The following is a 14,651-nucleotide window of genomic DNA, read 5'->3' on the forward strand; positions in this document are numbered from 1 at the left end:
AAACATACTATCATGTCTTTTCTCTTTTTTCTTCCTTTTTTTTTTGAGACGAATTCTCACTCTGTTGCCCAGGCTAGAGTGTAGTGGTGCGATCTTGGCTCATTGCAACCTCCACCTCCTAGGCTCAAGCAGTTCTCCCTGCCTCAGCCTCCCTAGTAGCTGAGATTACAGCCCCCCACCTCCACCACCATACCCAGCAAATTTTTGTATTTTTAGTGGAGACAGGGTTTTGCCATGTTGGCTACGGTGGCCTTGTACTCTAGACCTCAAGTGATCTGCCGGCTTAAGCTTCCCAAAGCGCTGGGATTACAGGCATGGGCAACTGCTCCCCGCTTATCATGTCTTTTCTGAAATGTAAAGAATCCCACATTGTATTTAGTAGAAAAGTTTCCTTAGTTTCTTGAGCCTGTGTAAGGTTTTCTGTCTTTCCTTGTCTTTCATGACCCTGATATTTTTAAAAAGGTCAGGTATTTTGTAGAATGTCCCTCAGTTTGGGTTTTTCTCTTGCTTTCTTATGATTAGATTGGGATTACAGGTTTCCGGAGAGAATATTCAACAAGTGAAGGACCCTTTCAGTTGCATCACATCAGGAGATGCATGACATCAACCTGATTTATCACTGGTGATGTTAACCTTGGTCACTTGGTTAAGCTGGCCTCTGCCAGGTTTCTCCACTGTAAAGTTATTATTTTTTCCTTTCCATATGCTGTTGGTTAGAATTGAATCTCTGAGTTCAGCCTACACTCAAATGGAGGGGTGGTACGTTTCCCATTTTTGATGGACGTAAGTTAAAACCACCAAAGTAATTATTAAATATTTTAGTGGAGATATTTTGAGGCTGTGCAACTTTTCTGTTTCTCCTTAAAATTTGTTCATTAATTTTAGCATTCATTAGTGGATCTTATCTACAACAGTTGTAACTGTGATAGTCTAATTGTGATTTTCTATTTCCTATATTCTTTCTACATGTATTGATTGGCATTCTTCTGTAAGGAAGATTTGTCTCATTTCCCATATTTATTTATTCAATTGTTGCATCAGTAGAAACTCATTTTTTTTCCTTTAGGTTATAATTTCATACCAACATAATTTACTTGTGGCTTAAATTATTCCAGCTTTAGCTATTGGACTCTTTTTGAGATTGGCTCATGTATCCTTTTGATATGCACCCTTTTTCCACGCTGTCTTCTGATTTTTTTCACTGTAAGATGTTCCAGGCTAATTTTGTACTTTATCTTTCTTAGCTTCAGACTCAACCATTTCTTCAGGGAGCCCTGGTTCCTTTTGGAGAATGGTATTTGGAAACAAATACTGTTACTGTTGTATTGTTGCTGCTTCTGGTCTCTCAGTGGACAGAGCGAAGAAAAATATGTGTACCTACTAACCCATAAGAATAGACATACTCATGTTTGTTTAATTTTTGCTTTTGAGACAGGGTCTGGCTCTCTTGCGCAGGCTGTAGTGCAGTGGCATGATCATAGCTCACTGCAGCCTCAACCTCCTGGGTTCAAGCTTATTTTCCTATCTCAGCCTCCTAAGTAGCTGGGACTACAGGCATGTGCCACTGTATTAGTCAGTTTTCACACTGCTGATAAAGAAAATACCCAAGACTGGGCAATTTACTGAAGAAAGAGGTGTAATGGATGTACAGTTCCACATGGCTGGGGAGGCCTCACAATCATGGTAGAAGACAAGGAGGAGCAAGTCATATCTTACATGGATGGTGGCAGGCAGAGAGAAAGGTTGTGCTGGGAAACTCCCATTTTTAAAACCATCATATTTCATGGGACTTACTCACTGTCATGAGAACAGCACTGAAAGCTCCCCCCGACCCATGATTCAGTTATCTCCCACAAGGCCCATCCCATAACATGTAGGAATTATGGGAGCTAGAAGAGGAGATTTGGGTGAGGACACAGAGCCAAACCATATTAGCCACTGTGCCCTGCTAATTTTTAAGAAATTATTTTGGGTAGAGATGGGGTCTCACTGTGTTGCCCAGCTGGTCCTGGGCACAAGCAGCCTTCGTGCCTTAGCCTCTCAAAGTGCTAGGATTACAGTTGTGAGCCACCATGCCGAGCCCAAATTTATTTCTTCCTTATTTTTTAAAGTGTGACTTTAAATTGGGAGGTAAATTGTTTTGAGATTTTTTTCTACATGAAAATCTTTCTGTTAACTTCCTTGATTGATAGTTTGGCTGCATAATAGTTGAGTTTTAAAAGAGTCCTATAATACTTAACTTCATCCTTGTTTTTAAAAATTGTGATCAGTGCCTCTGCCCTCCTTCTATTCAAATCTAAAACTCAGGACATTTTTTATTTTTATTTTTATTTTTTGAGAAGGAGTCTTTTTCTCTCGCTCAGGCTGGAGTGCAGAGGCACAATCTTGGCTCACTCCAACCTCCACCTCCCAGGTTTAAGCAATTCTGCTGCCTCAGCCTCCTGAGTAGCTGAGACTACAGGTGTGAATCGCCACACTGGGTAATTTTTTTTTTTTTTTTTTTTTTAGTAGAGACGGGGTTTCACTGCCTTGGTCAGGCTGATCTCAAATTCCTGACCTCAGGTGACCCTCCTACCTCAGCTTCCCATAGTGCTGGGAGTATAGGTGTGAGCCACTGCACCCAACTGGGACATTTTTTAACTTTAGTGTTTTCTTTCTTTAATCTTATTTTTAAACTGCTTTTTGTTTTAAAAACTGTTTTCCCACCCTGTGTACATGTTTACCCATTTCTTTGCTCACTGTTGTTTCTTGTGTTTTATTTCTTTTATCTAGATTTCAGTTTTCTTCTTTCTGAAGTACAGTTTTCAGTAGTGTTTTCATGGAGTGTCAGTGAGTGGTAAACCCTTTTTGTTGCTGTTGAAGAGTCTGCTGTTGTTGAGTTGCTAGAAAGTTTAGCATAGTGATTAAGAGCATGGGTTCTGGTATAAAACAGTCTGAGTTCAAATTCTGGTTCTGTCATTTAGTAGCTTTAAGACTAGGTTAGTCACTTAACCACGCTACCTTAGTTCTGTCATTTACAACATGGGAAAGAAATGTGCCAATTTTATAGAGTTCGGAAGATTGAGATGATAAGAAAAATCCTTAGAGTAGTGATTAGCATAAAGGCAATACTCAGGTAACTATCAAGATTATCTCTTTGTCTTTAACATGTTTCAGTCTTACTTAGCTGTAGATTTAATTCTGTTTATCCTGCATGGGCTTTATCATATATTTTAATGTAATATTGTTTTTCAGCAACTTGGGGAAATTCTTATTCATTATGTTTTCAAATATTGTTCCCCTTCTTTTTCTTTCTGAATATCATTTATATATCATACTCTTAAAAAAATATTGCCCATAACTTTACTTCTGTGTTACATTTTGGATAATTTAATCTTCCAGTTTACATTTTGTATAGAAAACAGACAAACACAGATAGGGAAATCCTGAAAAAGAAGACTACTAAGGAGTGAGTAGCCAATTAGATTGGAAGTATAACAATGCTACACTAATTGAAAATGTGGTATGGCTCATAAATTGATGGATAGGTAAGTGAAAAAGAATAGAAATTCCAGAAATAGCCTCAAATACATGTAGGAATTTAGTATTTAATGAAGGTCGCTACCTCACAATGCAGGGGAAATAATGGATTCAGTAAAACTGCTAGGAGAAACTGTTAGACATATTTTAAAAATCTAGATGTGGAATAGGCTTCTAAGTATGGTACAAGACCCACAAGCCATCAAAGATTCATACATTTGTCTTTGCAGAAATAAATTTCTGTATGCCAAAAATTGTCTGAAGCAAAGCCAGAAGTCAGAGTTCAATCAGGAAGAATGTTTGCAACTGATTGCAAATTAAGGCTGAATTCACCAATAAGCAGTTCTTTAAAGACAGTAAAATTCAGGAGTTAATTTTGCATACATAAAGAATATGAGCATACTTCATAGAAAAGGAACTAAAACAACAAACATATTTTTAAAAGTTTGATCTTATTCATAAGAAAGAGACAGAGCTATACAGAAATACTTTTCTCCTATCAGGTTGGCATAGGTCTGTTACTCTTAATCCTGAGTGCACAGTACAGTTACCTAAGAATCTTTCTTTAAAAATATGGATGCCCAGTCTCCAGGCTAACTGACTTAGAGTCTCTCCAAGTATGTCATGGGCATTGGCATTTCTTAAAAGATCCGCAGGATAAGTCCAACACGCTGCTAGCATTGAGAACTACTGGCATAGATTTAAAAGGTGGATAACATACTATGTTAGTGAGGTAGGGGGAAACTGTCCCTCTTGTGCATTACCATTGCATTATGTGTAAATTTTAACAACCTCTATGGTGGGAAATTGGCAGTGCCTATGAAAATTACAAATGCATGTACTTTTTGACCTAACAGTTCTCTTCCAGGTATTTGTTTACAGATAGACTCACAAGGTTAACAAGATCACTCACTGTGTGAGATTCCTTTGTACAAGATTACTCACTGTACAAGATTATTTTGTACAAGATTACTCACTGTAGCATTGTTTGCAAAACAAGACTGCAAAGAATCTAAATGTCCATTGTTAGGGAACTGTTCAAACACATTGTGTTACCGTGCAATGAAGTACTGTGTGGCTGACAGAGCAGAAGAAAGGTCTTCATGTGCTGATGTGGAATGATTTCTAAAATGTTGAGGGATAAAAGCAGGATGCAGAAATCCGTATTTTGCTATCATTTATGTAAGGAGGAAGAAAATCTATCTCTGTGTATAGGTATAGGATCCTTTTGAAAGATGCACTAGAAATTGCTAACATTATTTGTCTCTGAGAAGGGTAGCTGGATAGCTGGGGGTAGGAGCTGACAGGAGACTTTAAGTTGCATGGGTAGTAAGTGATAGAGCTGGGAGGTTTTTTTAAATATGTACTTTAAGTTCTGAGGTACAGGTGCAGAACCTGCAGGTTTATTACATAGGTGGTTTGCTGCATCCATCACCCTGTCATCTACATTAGGTAATTCTCCTAATGCTATTCTTCCCCTATTCCCCAACCCCCTGCTATCCCTCCCCTAACCCCCTATCTCCTGACAGGCCCTGGTGTATGATGTTCCCTTCCTTATGTCCATGTGTTTTCATTTTTCAACAACCACTTATGAGTGAGAACATGCGGCATTTGGTTTTCTGTTCTTGTGTCAGTTTGCTGAGAATAATGGTTTCCAGCTTCATCCATGTCCCTGCAAAGGACATGATCTCATCCTTTTTTATGTCTGCATAGTATTCCATGGTGTATATGTGCCACATTTTCTTTATTCAGTCTATCATTAATGGCATTTGGGTTGGCTCCAAGTCTTTGCTATTGTGAACAGTGCTGCAGTAAACATATGTGTGCATATGTCTGTATAATAGAATGATTTATAATCCTTTGGGTGTATACCCAGTAATAGGATTGCTGGGTCAAATGATATTTCTAGTTCTAGATCCTTGTGGATCACCACACTGTCTTCCACAATGGCTGAACTAATTTGCACTCAGAGTTGGGCGTTTTAATATACCCCTTCAGGATTCTAAAGTATATGGGTTTTCTTCCCTCCCCCCACTACAAATAAAAACCATATACTAGGTTTTTAAAATTTTGAAGGTCTATTAACTTTTCGTTAATCAAATATCAGATATAGTACTCATACATACCACAAGCAGTGTTTATTATAGTTGGAGTTTCTTTAAAATGTAGTAATTTGAGATATTTTCAAACTTTAATTGAAATGAATCATTACCTCTGATTTTATTTTTTAAAGCTCTAAACTAGTGGTCATATGCCAATGTAGATTATGCAGTTTACCTATGATTGCATTAATATTTTAGAGGAGAATCTTAGGGAAAACAGCTTTTGTCCCTTATAGGAATTTTAAGTAACTTTTTATTTTTATTTTTAAGGTTTCCATGGGTGAACTATCAAGATGGCAATCTCAACATTTCAATTCCAGTGTTTAGTATTCATGGCAATCATGACGATCCCACGGGGGTAATTATTGTTTTCTTACACTTTGTTGGAATTTTGGAAATGATCAGTTTAGTTTGTGGAAAGCATACCTCCCTTTTTTCTCATTGTGTAGTTAAATTGGGTCAAAAAGTCAAGCTGACTTTTCACATTCATACAAGCTTTTATGCTGCTTTTTAGATTTTTTAAAAAAATCTTGAATAGGAATTGGTGTATGAGCTATGCTTTTATTTCATTAGTGCTGATGTTAACAATAAGCAGCCAGGAGTAGGAGTGAGCATCTAACATTTGTATATAGCTTTATAGTTTGCCAGTGTTTTCATAACTGTCTTATGAAATCTCACTTTTAGGAAATGATTGTTTCATGAACATCTTTAAATCTGAATTAGATATTCTTACTGCTTGTTTGATATTAGGTAATTCTCCTAATGCTATTCTTCCCCTATTCCCCAACCCCCTGCTATCCCTCTAAGACTAGAGATCCTACACTCAAAGTATCTTTTTGTTTTATCTGGCCGTTAATATTATCAATCACTGATTATCTATGGTCTTTTTTCCCCAGGTTTTAAGAGGTTTGGTTAATATTACAAAGCATTTATCTCATGGCTGATTTTTACTTTTTGTGGCCAAGACATCATGATAAGTTTTGATGAGATGTTAACCTTGCATTTGGCCTGTGATTCCAGTTGCTGTATGTGATTTATAGTACAAAAAATGTAGCAAATACTTTTACAACTATAATTTTGTTTTGAGAAGACACTATCCTCATCTGTGTTTTTGTAAGTAGTATATGGAGTATGCTTTTAACAGGTGAGAGGATATTCATGCAGATACTTACTTTTATATACACACTAATATTCTTTGAAATTATTTTGTGTAGGCAGATGCACTGTGTGCCCTGGACATTTTAAGTTGTGCTGGATTTGTAAATCACTTTGGACGTTCAATGTCTGTGGAGAAGATAGACATTAGTCCGGTTTTGCTTCAAAAAGGAAGCACAAAGATTGCGCTATATGGTTTAGGTAAGAGAGTTATATTTTACTATTTATGTCCATATATGATTCTTTAAACAATTGAGAAATGAAATTTTGGAGTTGTGTCTGTTTGGAAAAAATGGGGCAAACCTTATTATTCTTTATTGGTGACTATAACAAATGGATGGTTTTGGTAAAAATCTTTGGAGAAAAAATGTTTTCTCCTTACTATTTATTATTTTGAATTTTTTTTAGACTCAGATACAGAATCCTGAATGTTAGAATTATAGAATAATTAGCAAAACTACACTTTGATATCTTGGAAGTCTTCAGTGTACAATACAACTAGCTTATAATTTTGTCCGGTTTTCATAATGCCTCTGGCAAGTAGAAAAGCATCATGGTTATTTATATATTAGAGATAAGGAAAATGAAATTTGGGTGTTATATATGATTCTGCAAGTGATAGAACATATTTTTTTAGAAATATGCTTTTCTAAAAAAAGGTATTAACAGTTGTTTTAATCACTACAGTGTTCATGGGGATCATATTTCCAGAAAAGTTGTCTTTCCTCCTCCATTCAGACTAAGAACAGATTCTATTATGCCTCAGTCACCACCAGAAGCAAGTCTCTTCAGTCATTTATTTTCTCCCAAATTCTTATCTCATCCTGTTCTATTATACCTTCCTTAACTGGACTCTCTCTCCACCCTGTACCCCTCTGTGTGCCCCAGCCCTTCTTTATAAACTCTAGAACTCTTTTTATAATTATCAAATTCCTCATTATTATCAGTGTCTTCTCTGCATGTTGCCTTCACTTTCTAACCTTCAGTGAAGCCCAGCTGGCCCCTGAGGTTCCTGTATCCCATGCAGTTCTCTTACCCTTGGCTTTTGGACAGAGATCCCTGTCTCTGTTCCCCATGCTCCACCTACCACCTCCTTTTCTGCCTGCAAACACCCCATTCTCTTTAAGCTTCTGCCACCTGGCTAAACTGTATTGCTTTTTCTCTCAGACTTTTTACCTACCTACCTAAGATCAATTTTGCCAGTGTTTTCAGTGTTTTAACACTCAAGTAGATTAGTCGTCTAGTGCCTTGGGCTTTGTGTGCCTTGACTTTTCTGTCTCCAGTTACATGTTCTGCATTCCACCCCAGCTATTTATTCTTGTAGAATTCTCCTGGGGAGCTAGGCCTCTTCTAGCTCCTAGACTTCTACATTGTTGGCTTTTCTTCTCATACCCTCTCTAATCAGTATATGAAGTAGCAGCATTGTCCACCCCCCTTAATTCCATAGTGTTAATTTTCCATCTTAGCATCCTGGTGTTTTCTCCTTCTATGATATTTAATATTTATAATCATTTTGTTGACTTTTTGTTAGTTTCCTTCACTAGATCACAGTGAGCCTATGGAATCTGAGAACTGTTTGAAAGTCATTGAATTATGTAAAAAACACCATATATTTTATTTAAAATAATATAAGGATACTGTTTTTAAATATACTTTTTATGATCCCTTTTAATATTTCTATGCATGTTATAATGTATATGTTAGATCAAAAGTATGCAGAATTTATAACAAAGGGATAGTGAAAAACAGTATTACTCGAAGTTTTAATAAGAATTTAGGCATAGAAAACTCAGATTTTTATTCTACATTTTGCTGGTTTTGAACAAATATATGCCTGAAATGGAAAATGTTTTTCAAATGCAATTAACTGCTGTTATCAAAAACCTGGAACAGGTTGGGCACAGTGGTTCACACCTGTAATCCCAGCACAAGGCCAAGGCAGCTAGATCACTTGAGGTCAGGAGTTCAAGACCGGCCTGTCCAACATGGTGCAATTCCATCTCTACCAAAAATGCAAAAATTAGCCAGACATGGTGGTGCATGCCTGTAATCTCAGCAACTCTGGAGGTTGAGACACGAGAATTGCTTGAACCTGGAGGTGGAGGTTGTAGTGAGCCGAGATCACACCACTACACTCCATCCTGGGCAATAGAGTGAGATTCTATCTCAAAAAAAAAAAAAAACAGTATTAATGTTAAAANCCAAAAAACAAACAAACACAAAAAAGCCTGCAACAGCTAGGCATGGTGGCTTATGTCTGTAATCCCAGCACTTTCAGAGGCTGAGGCAAGAGGATTGCTTGAGCCCAGGAGTTTGAGGCCAGCCTGGACAACATTGCAAGACCCTCTCTCAATTAAAAAAAACAAAAAACAAAGATTAAAAAAAAAAAAAGAACCTGGAACATACCCACTTATAAATGATTCCAGAATTCAGATATATATCTCAAGAGTAAAGTGAAATACTTTGAGAAGCACATAATTTAGAAGCAAAGTAGATTCATTTTTTAAAGCCAAAGTAAGAAAACAATTTAAAAATAATGTAATGTCCATTTCAGGATCCATTCCAGATGAAAGGCTCTATCGAATGTTTGTCAATAAAAAAGTAACAATGTTGAGACCAAAAGAAGATGAGAACTCTTGGTTTAACTTATTTGTGATTCATCAGAACAGGTAAAAGTTTTCTCTGAAAAAGTTTGAGCCGAGTGCTGAGGTTCCAAATCTGTTTCTGAGCAGCTCACCTATTACAGTGAAATGCCCTCAGTTTTTCAAGGTTGTCAGTGCAGAATCGGACAAAATATAAATTTACTTTGTGTGATTTTATTTTGATATCGTTTTTAGTATATATTAATACCTACAAGAGTATTTGTAATATATGGATAAGGCATACCATGAATACTTTTCAATTCAACAAAAAGGTAGAATCTTTTTGTTGAATTATCCATTCCCTTATCCCACTCCTTTTCCCTGATTCCACCTGCTTCCCCATATCCCAAAGGGAAGCATTATTAATTTTGAATTAATCATTTCATTGCTTTTCCTTGCTGTTTAATCACATGTATACCCTTAATTGTATTATGCCATATATTTTACAGCTGACTTACTTTCAGCATTACATTACTGAGATTCATCCATTTTGATGCTTAGAAATGTAATTTATTTTTACTGATGTGTACATTTATGCTTTGCCTCTTGTCAGTGAACAGTTTTTGCTTTTATAAACCTTGCTGTTACGAACATTCTTAGACATGTTTCCTTTTGCCTTTTATGCAAGTTTTCTTCCAGGAACAAATATAGCTAGATTAGCTTTCTTTTGTTAGTAGTTTGAAGAAGTTTAATCCATTGGTAGGGTATAGGATTGATTGAAAGGAAGACAGACTTGAAGAAGCAAGATTTATTATGTGATCACTGCAATAAAAATGTGAGGTGGTGGCAGTGATGGCAGTGAAACAAATGGGAAGGTTACAGCTGAGAAGTTGTCAGGGAAGAACTCAACAGTTTTGGCCCTGATTATATAATTTATTACAGTTGTCCCTTGGTATCCACAGGGGTGTTGAGTCCAGGACCTAAAATCCTGGGATGCTGAAATCCCTTGAATAGATACAGCATTTGCATATGACCTACATATATCTTCCTGTGCACTTTAAATCATCTTTAGATTACTTATTATACCTAATACAGTGTAAATGCTGTGTAAATAGTTGTTATACTATATTGCTTAAAAAATTCGTATTGTTTTTTATTGTTGTTTCTTTTTTCCTGAATATTTTTTATCTGTGGTTGGTTGAATCCATGAAACTGCCAATTCAGAGGGCCAGCTATATTTACTGAACACATTTATTGAATGCAAACTACTCTGAGCATTCGATGAATGCAGACTTATGCTAAATACTCAGTAAAAGAAAGGGTTTAGGAGGCTGACTTGTGTTGCCTTATGTGTAAGTTCTTGAACAAACTGTGAGTTTCAAAGGAGTAGCAGGTCAGAGTTTAGATATGTGTGGTCTTCATATAACTTTGCACCATTGGGATTTGTTCCTTCTGTAAAGCTTTCCAGTTCTGCCACTTTTTTTTATACTATGCCAAAGTAGGGATGATGAGTTGAAAGGAAAACTCATAAGTAATTCTAAGAATTCAAGCTAGAATGAAAGGCAGAATGGCAGCATTGGTAAGCGGAATGGGTAGTCACCATATAATGTTTATTTTTCTCATTGTCCCCCTCATCATTTGATTAAGAGGTTGTATAACAGATTTCTCTGCTGTAAAGTTCCAATTTTCCACCTTTCAATTAATAAACATTTTTGGGAAAATACTTTGAGACTATGCAAATACCCTGTTTCACCTTAAACTTACCAATAACTTTAGCATCCATGGGTGACCTTATTTCCAATAATTAATACTGTCATATTTTAATTGTGAATTTTGATTTCCTTCATTCTTTCTGTATTTATTAATGGAATTCTTCTCTAAGGAAAATTTGTCCCTTCTCTGTTTACTTATTTGTTTATGTCATTATGGACTTGAAGATCTAGTACTATCAGCTTTTTAGTTGCTACTTTTCCTCAGATTATTCTAGCTTTGACCTTTGCATTCTCTTTTATGTTGGCTTTGACCTTAGCTTTTTGGCACCATAGGATGCTCTAGGCTCTTGTAATGGCAAAAATCACAATTACTTTTGCACCAATCTAATATTTACCTACCTAGCCGTGGAGTCAGCCATTTCTCCAAGGAGCTCTGATTCTTTTTATTGGAGAGTGGTATTTAGAAACCCACAAATGGGTACCAGGTGTGCTTACTGCTACCAGGCTCAGCACTCTTAATGAACAGAGTTAAGGAAATTAATACATGTGTGTATAGCAACCTCATGCATACATACATGTCTATATACGTGTTTAAAAAACCAATAATAAGTTAAGACTGATTCTTATCCAGCCCTACAAGGTCCATTTTTGTCTTTTCCGTTTCCTTATTTGTGACTTCTTTGTCTAACAGAAGTCTGGATCATATTATAAATATATGTAATATATTTACTTATTTTTTCAATCCTGGTTTAATTATATGTCCAATCCTGGTATAATTTGAAATTATAAAGTAATTTCAAAATTATGAACTCATACTCCTCTGAAAGACAACTTTCCCAACTAAGTTACAATGTTTATGTAAGTTATTTTAGTCTTTAGCCTTTCTGTATTTAGTCGAAGCATAATTTTCCAAAGTTACTTAGCTCCTTTTCTCCCCATCCCCTTCACTGTGGTTTTGTGATTCTTTGATAATGCCATTAGATTCATTTGTCACCCTGTGCATCCTTAGTTACTTCTTTTGTTACTGCTTTCATGAGAGTTATTAAAAAAAGATTTCCTCAGATTGGGTGAGAATCTTGAGCTTTCTGCATTTTACCTTATTTCACATTTATTTCTCTATATTGACGTTTTTTCTCTTGTTTCAAAGAAAAAAAGAATCTGAGTCTGCAGACAACTTTGTCATGCAAAATCTTTCAACAAGGATGTTTTGATCCCCTCTAGGTCACAAATTACTGTCAGCCTACAAGTATCACCTCTCCTTCTTCTAGGAAAGAGCCAGCAGTCAGTGAAGACCCAATGGCATAATGTTGTATTTGGGAATTAGTCTATTTTTCTTTAGTAGTTGTGATAATCTCATACCTTAGATGTATGTTTTTTACATAAAAACATTACTGGATACACAAACCTGTATATTCTTTGATTTTATTTTCTGTCTTCCCTGCATTTATTCTGCTTAGCCCTTCTGTTCTTGCTGTTTCTTGAACTCACTGAACACACGCCCACTTTAGCACCATCTGCTCTTCTGCCTAGGAATTTCTCTCTTTGTGTACTGATGCTTCATCTCACTTCTCTGCTCATTTGTTGCTAGTCAGAGAGGCCTTTCTTGACTACATGTGTATGTAGAATAGTATGCTACTTCTACGTCACTTTTTCCTTTATTTTTCTTTGTAGCACCTATTACTAACTGACAAGTTATACGTGTGCATACATACGCACATGCATATACATATTACACTGCAGATTGAGTATCCCTTATCTGAAATGCTTGGGACCAGAAGTTTTTAAGATTTTGGATGTTTTTGGATTTTGGAATATTTGCACATATGTTTTAGAATGTTTGCACATATGTTGGGGATAGACCCCAAGTCTAAACGTGAAATTTGTTTACATTTTATATATACCTTATACACATGGCCTTAAGTTAATTTAATACATGTTTTAAAATAATTTTGTGCATGAAACAAAGTTTGTGTTAAGTATTTATGTGTGGAATTTACCTCTTGTGGTGCCATGTTGGCACTTAAAATGTTTTGGGTTTTGGATTTTCAGATTAGGGACTCAACCTGTATTGCTTGTTTCCCACACTGGAACAATGACTTTGTTCACTGCTGTGTCTTCAATATCTAGAAGAAGCCCGGGACATCTGACATAAAGTAGATAGTGTTTGGGTGACATCGTTTGTTGGGTGAATGAAAGAATATTGGTTTGGATTAAGTGAATGCCCAGTTGAAGTATGTGAACACTTTTACTTGAATTTCCAATGATGTAAGTTAATACTAGGGAAAACTATCCCTTTTTGTCTTCCCTCAGCTTGCATTTCATCTATCTTTAAATAATAACTAATCTAAGTATAAGATCATAGTTTGCAAATCATTTATTTAATATTTGATTTTGAAAACTCTTAGTGCTTATGTGAGATTGACATTTTTACTCCCATTAAATTTATTAGTTAAAAGATAATGTTAAGAAATTATTTGACACATTTATACTTACTTAACTCACTTTCATTTTCTGTATTTTTCTTTAGTATATAGTCAGGCTGATTTATAGATTTCTGTTACTGATAGAGTTCATGCTTTTCTGATTAACCAAAGGGGAATTCCTTCCTATGTAAAACCTTTCATGATCTTCCTCCAAAGGTATAATTGACTGCCTTGTCTTAGGGTTTCCACTTGTCTGTGTCCTACAAGTTTGTAAAGCTCTTGAGGTCAGGAATTAGTATTGATAATCTTTACATTCCCAATCCTGTGCACACTTTCTGGTACATAGAAGGATGGAATAAAAGCTTTAGTGAATGGAGAAAGAAAGATCTGTATAGACTTCCATTAATATGAAATTTTTCTAATCACTGAATTTATATTTATTTTTCAAAATCTTGATACAGAAGTAAACATGGAAGTACTAACTTCATTCCAGAACAATTTTTGGATGACTTCATTGATCTTGTTATCTGGGGACATGAACATGAATGTAAAATAGCTCCAACCAAAAATGAACAACAGCTGTTTTATATCTCACAACCTGGAAGCTCAGTGGTTACTTCTCTTTCCCCAGGAGAAGCTGTAAAAAAGTGAGTGATTGTTACATATTTTGAGCCAATTTTTAAGAAATCTTTGCTATAATAACTAATCATCTCATAGGTTTAAGGCTTATGTTAAGGTTACCGCTAACTGGCAGTATTGTTATTTATACGATAGATTTATTTTTGAAAGTTGATCATTCTGTATTGTTTTTCCAGATGTTAAGCCATTTTCAAAAAGAGAACATCCAATTTGTGTTATTTTGCTGCTCATTAGGCAAATTCAAGATGCACATTTTTATTATATTTCCATGCGTTGTTGATGATTACTAATTTCACAAAGTTTATTTATAAAAAATTCTCCTAAAACCATTTAATTGAAAATTTTCTGGTTATAAATTCAATATATAGTATATCATTTTAAAAAAATTTTGGGGGGAGTGATGTGATTTTAAATAGTTAACACTGGGCCGGGCGCGGTGGCTCAAGCCTGTAATCCCAGCACTTTGGGAGGCCGAGGCGGGTGGATCACGAGGTCAAGAGATCGAGACCATCCTGGTCA

The 14,651-nt window shown here is 35.8% G+C and overlaps 1 protein-coding gene across 6 annotated transcripts in view; it reads left to right on the plus strand.

Annotated features, from left to right (window-relative positions):
* The window catches only part of MRE11 (MRE11 homolog, double strand break repair nuclease), a 77,904-nt gene that overhangs the window by 6,923 nt on the left and 56,330 nt on the right, over positions 1–14,651 (plus strand). For all 6 annotated transcript variants that reach the window (XR_001816419.2, XM_017498403.2, XM_017498405.2 and 3 more), the window contains exons 5-8: positions 5,892–5,979; positions 6,836–6,977; positions 9,331–9,445; positions 13,955–14,140. Coding sequence is in view for 5 of the 6 variants with exons in the window: in XM_017498403.2 (XP_017353892.1) it covers positions 5,892–5,979; positions 6,836–6,977; positions 9,331–9,445; positions 13,955–14,140 (531 nt within the window). In the remaining variant the exon portion in view is untranslated. The remainder of the gene's footprint in view (positions 1–5,891; positions 5,980–6,835; positions 6,978–9,330; positions 9,446–13,954; positions 14,141–14,651) is intronic.

This window comes from Cebus imitator, unplaced genomic scaffold (assembly GCF_001604975.1).
Source record: "Cebus imitator isolate Cc_AM_T3 unplaced genomic scaffold, Cebus_imitator-1.0 Scaffold241, whole genome shotgun sequence".
Lineage (NCBI taxonomy): Eukaryota > Metazoa > Chordata > Mammalia > Primates > Cebidae > Cebus > Cebus imitator.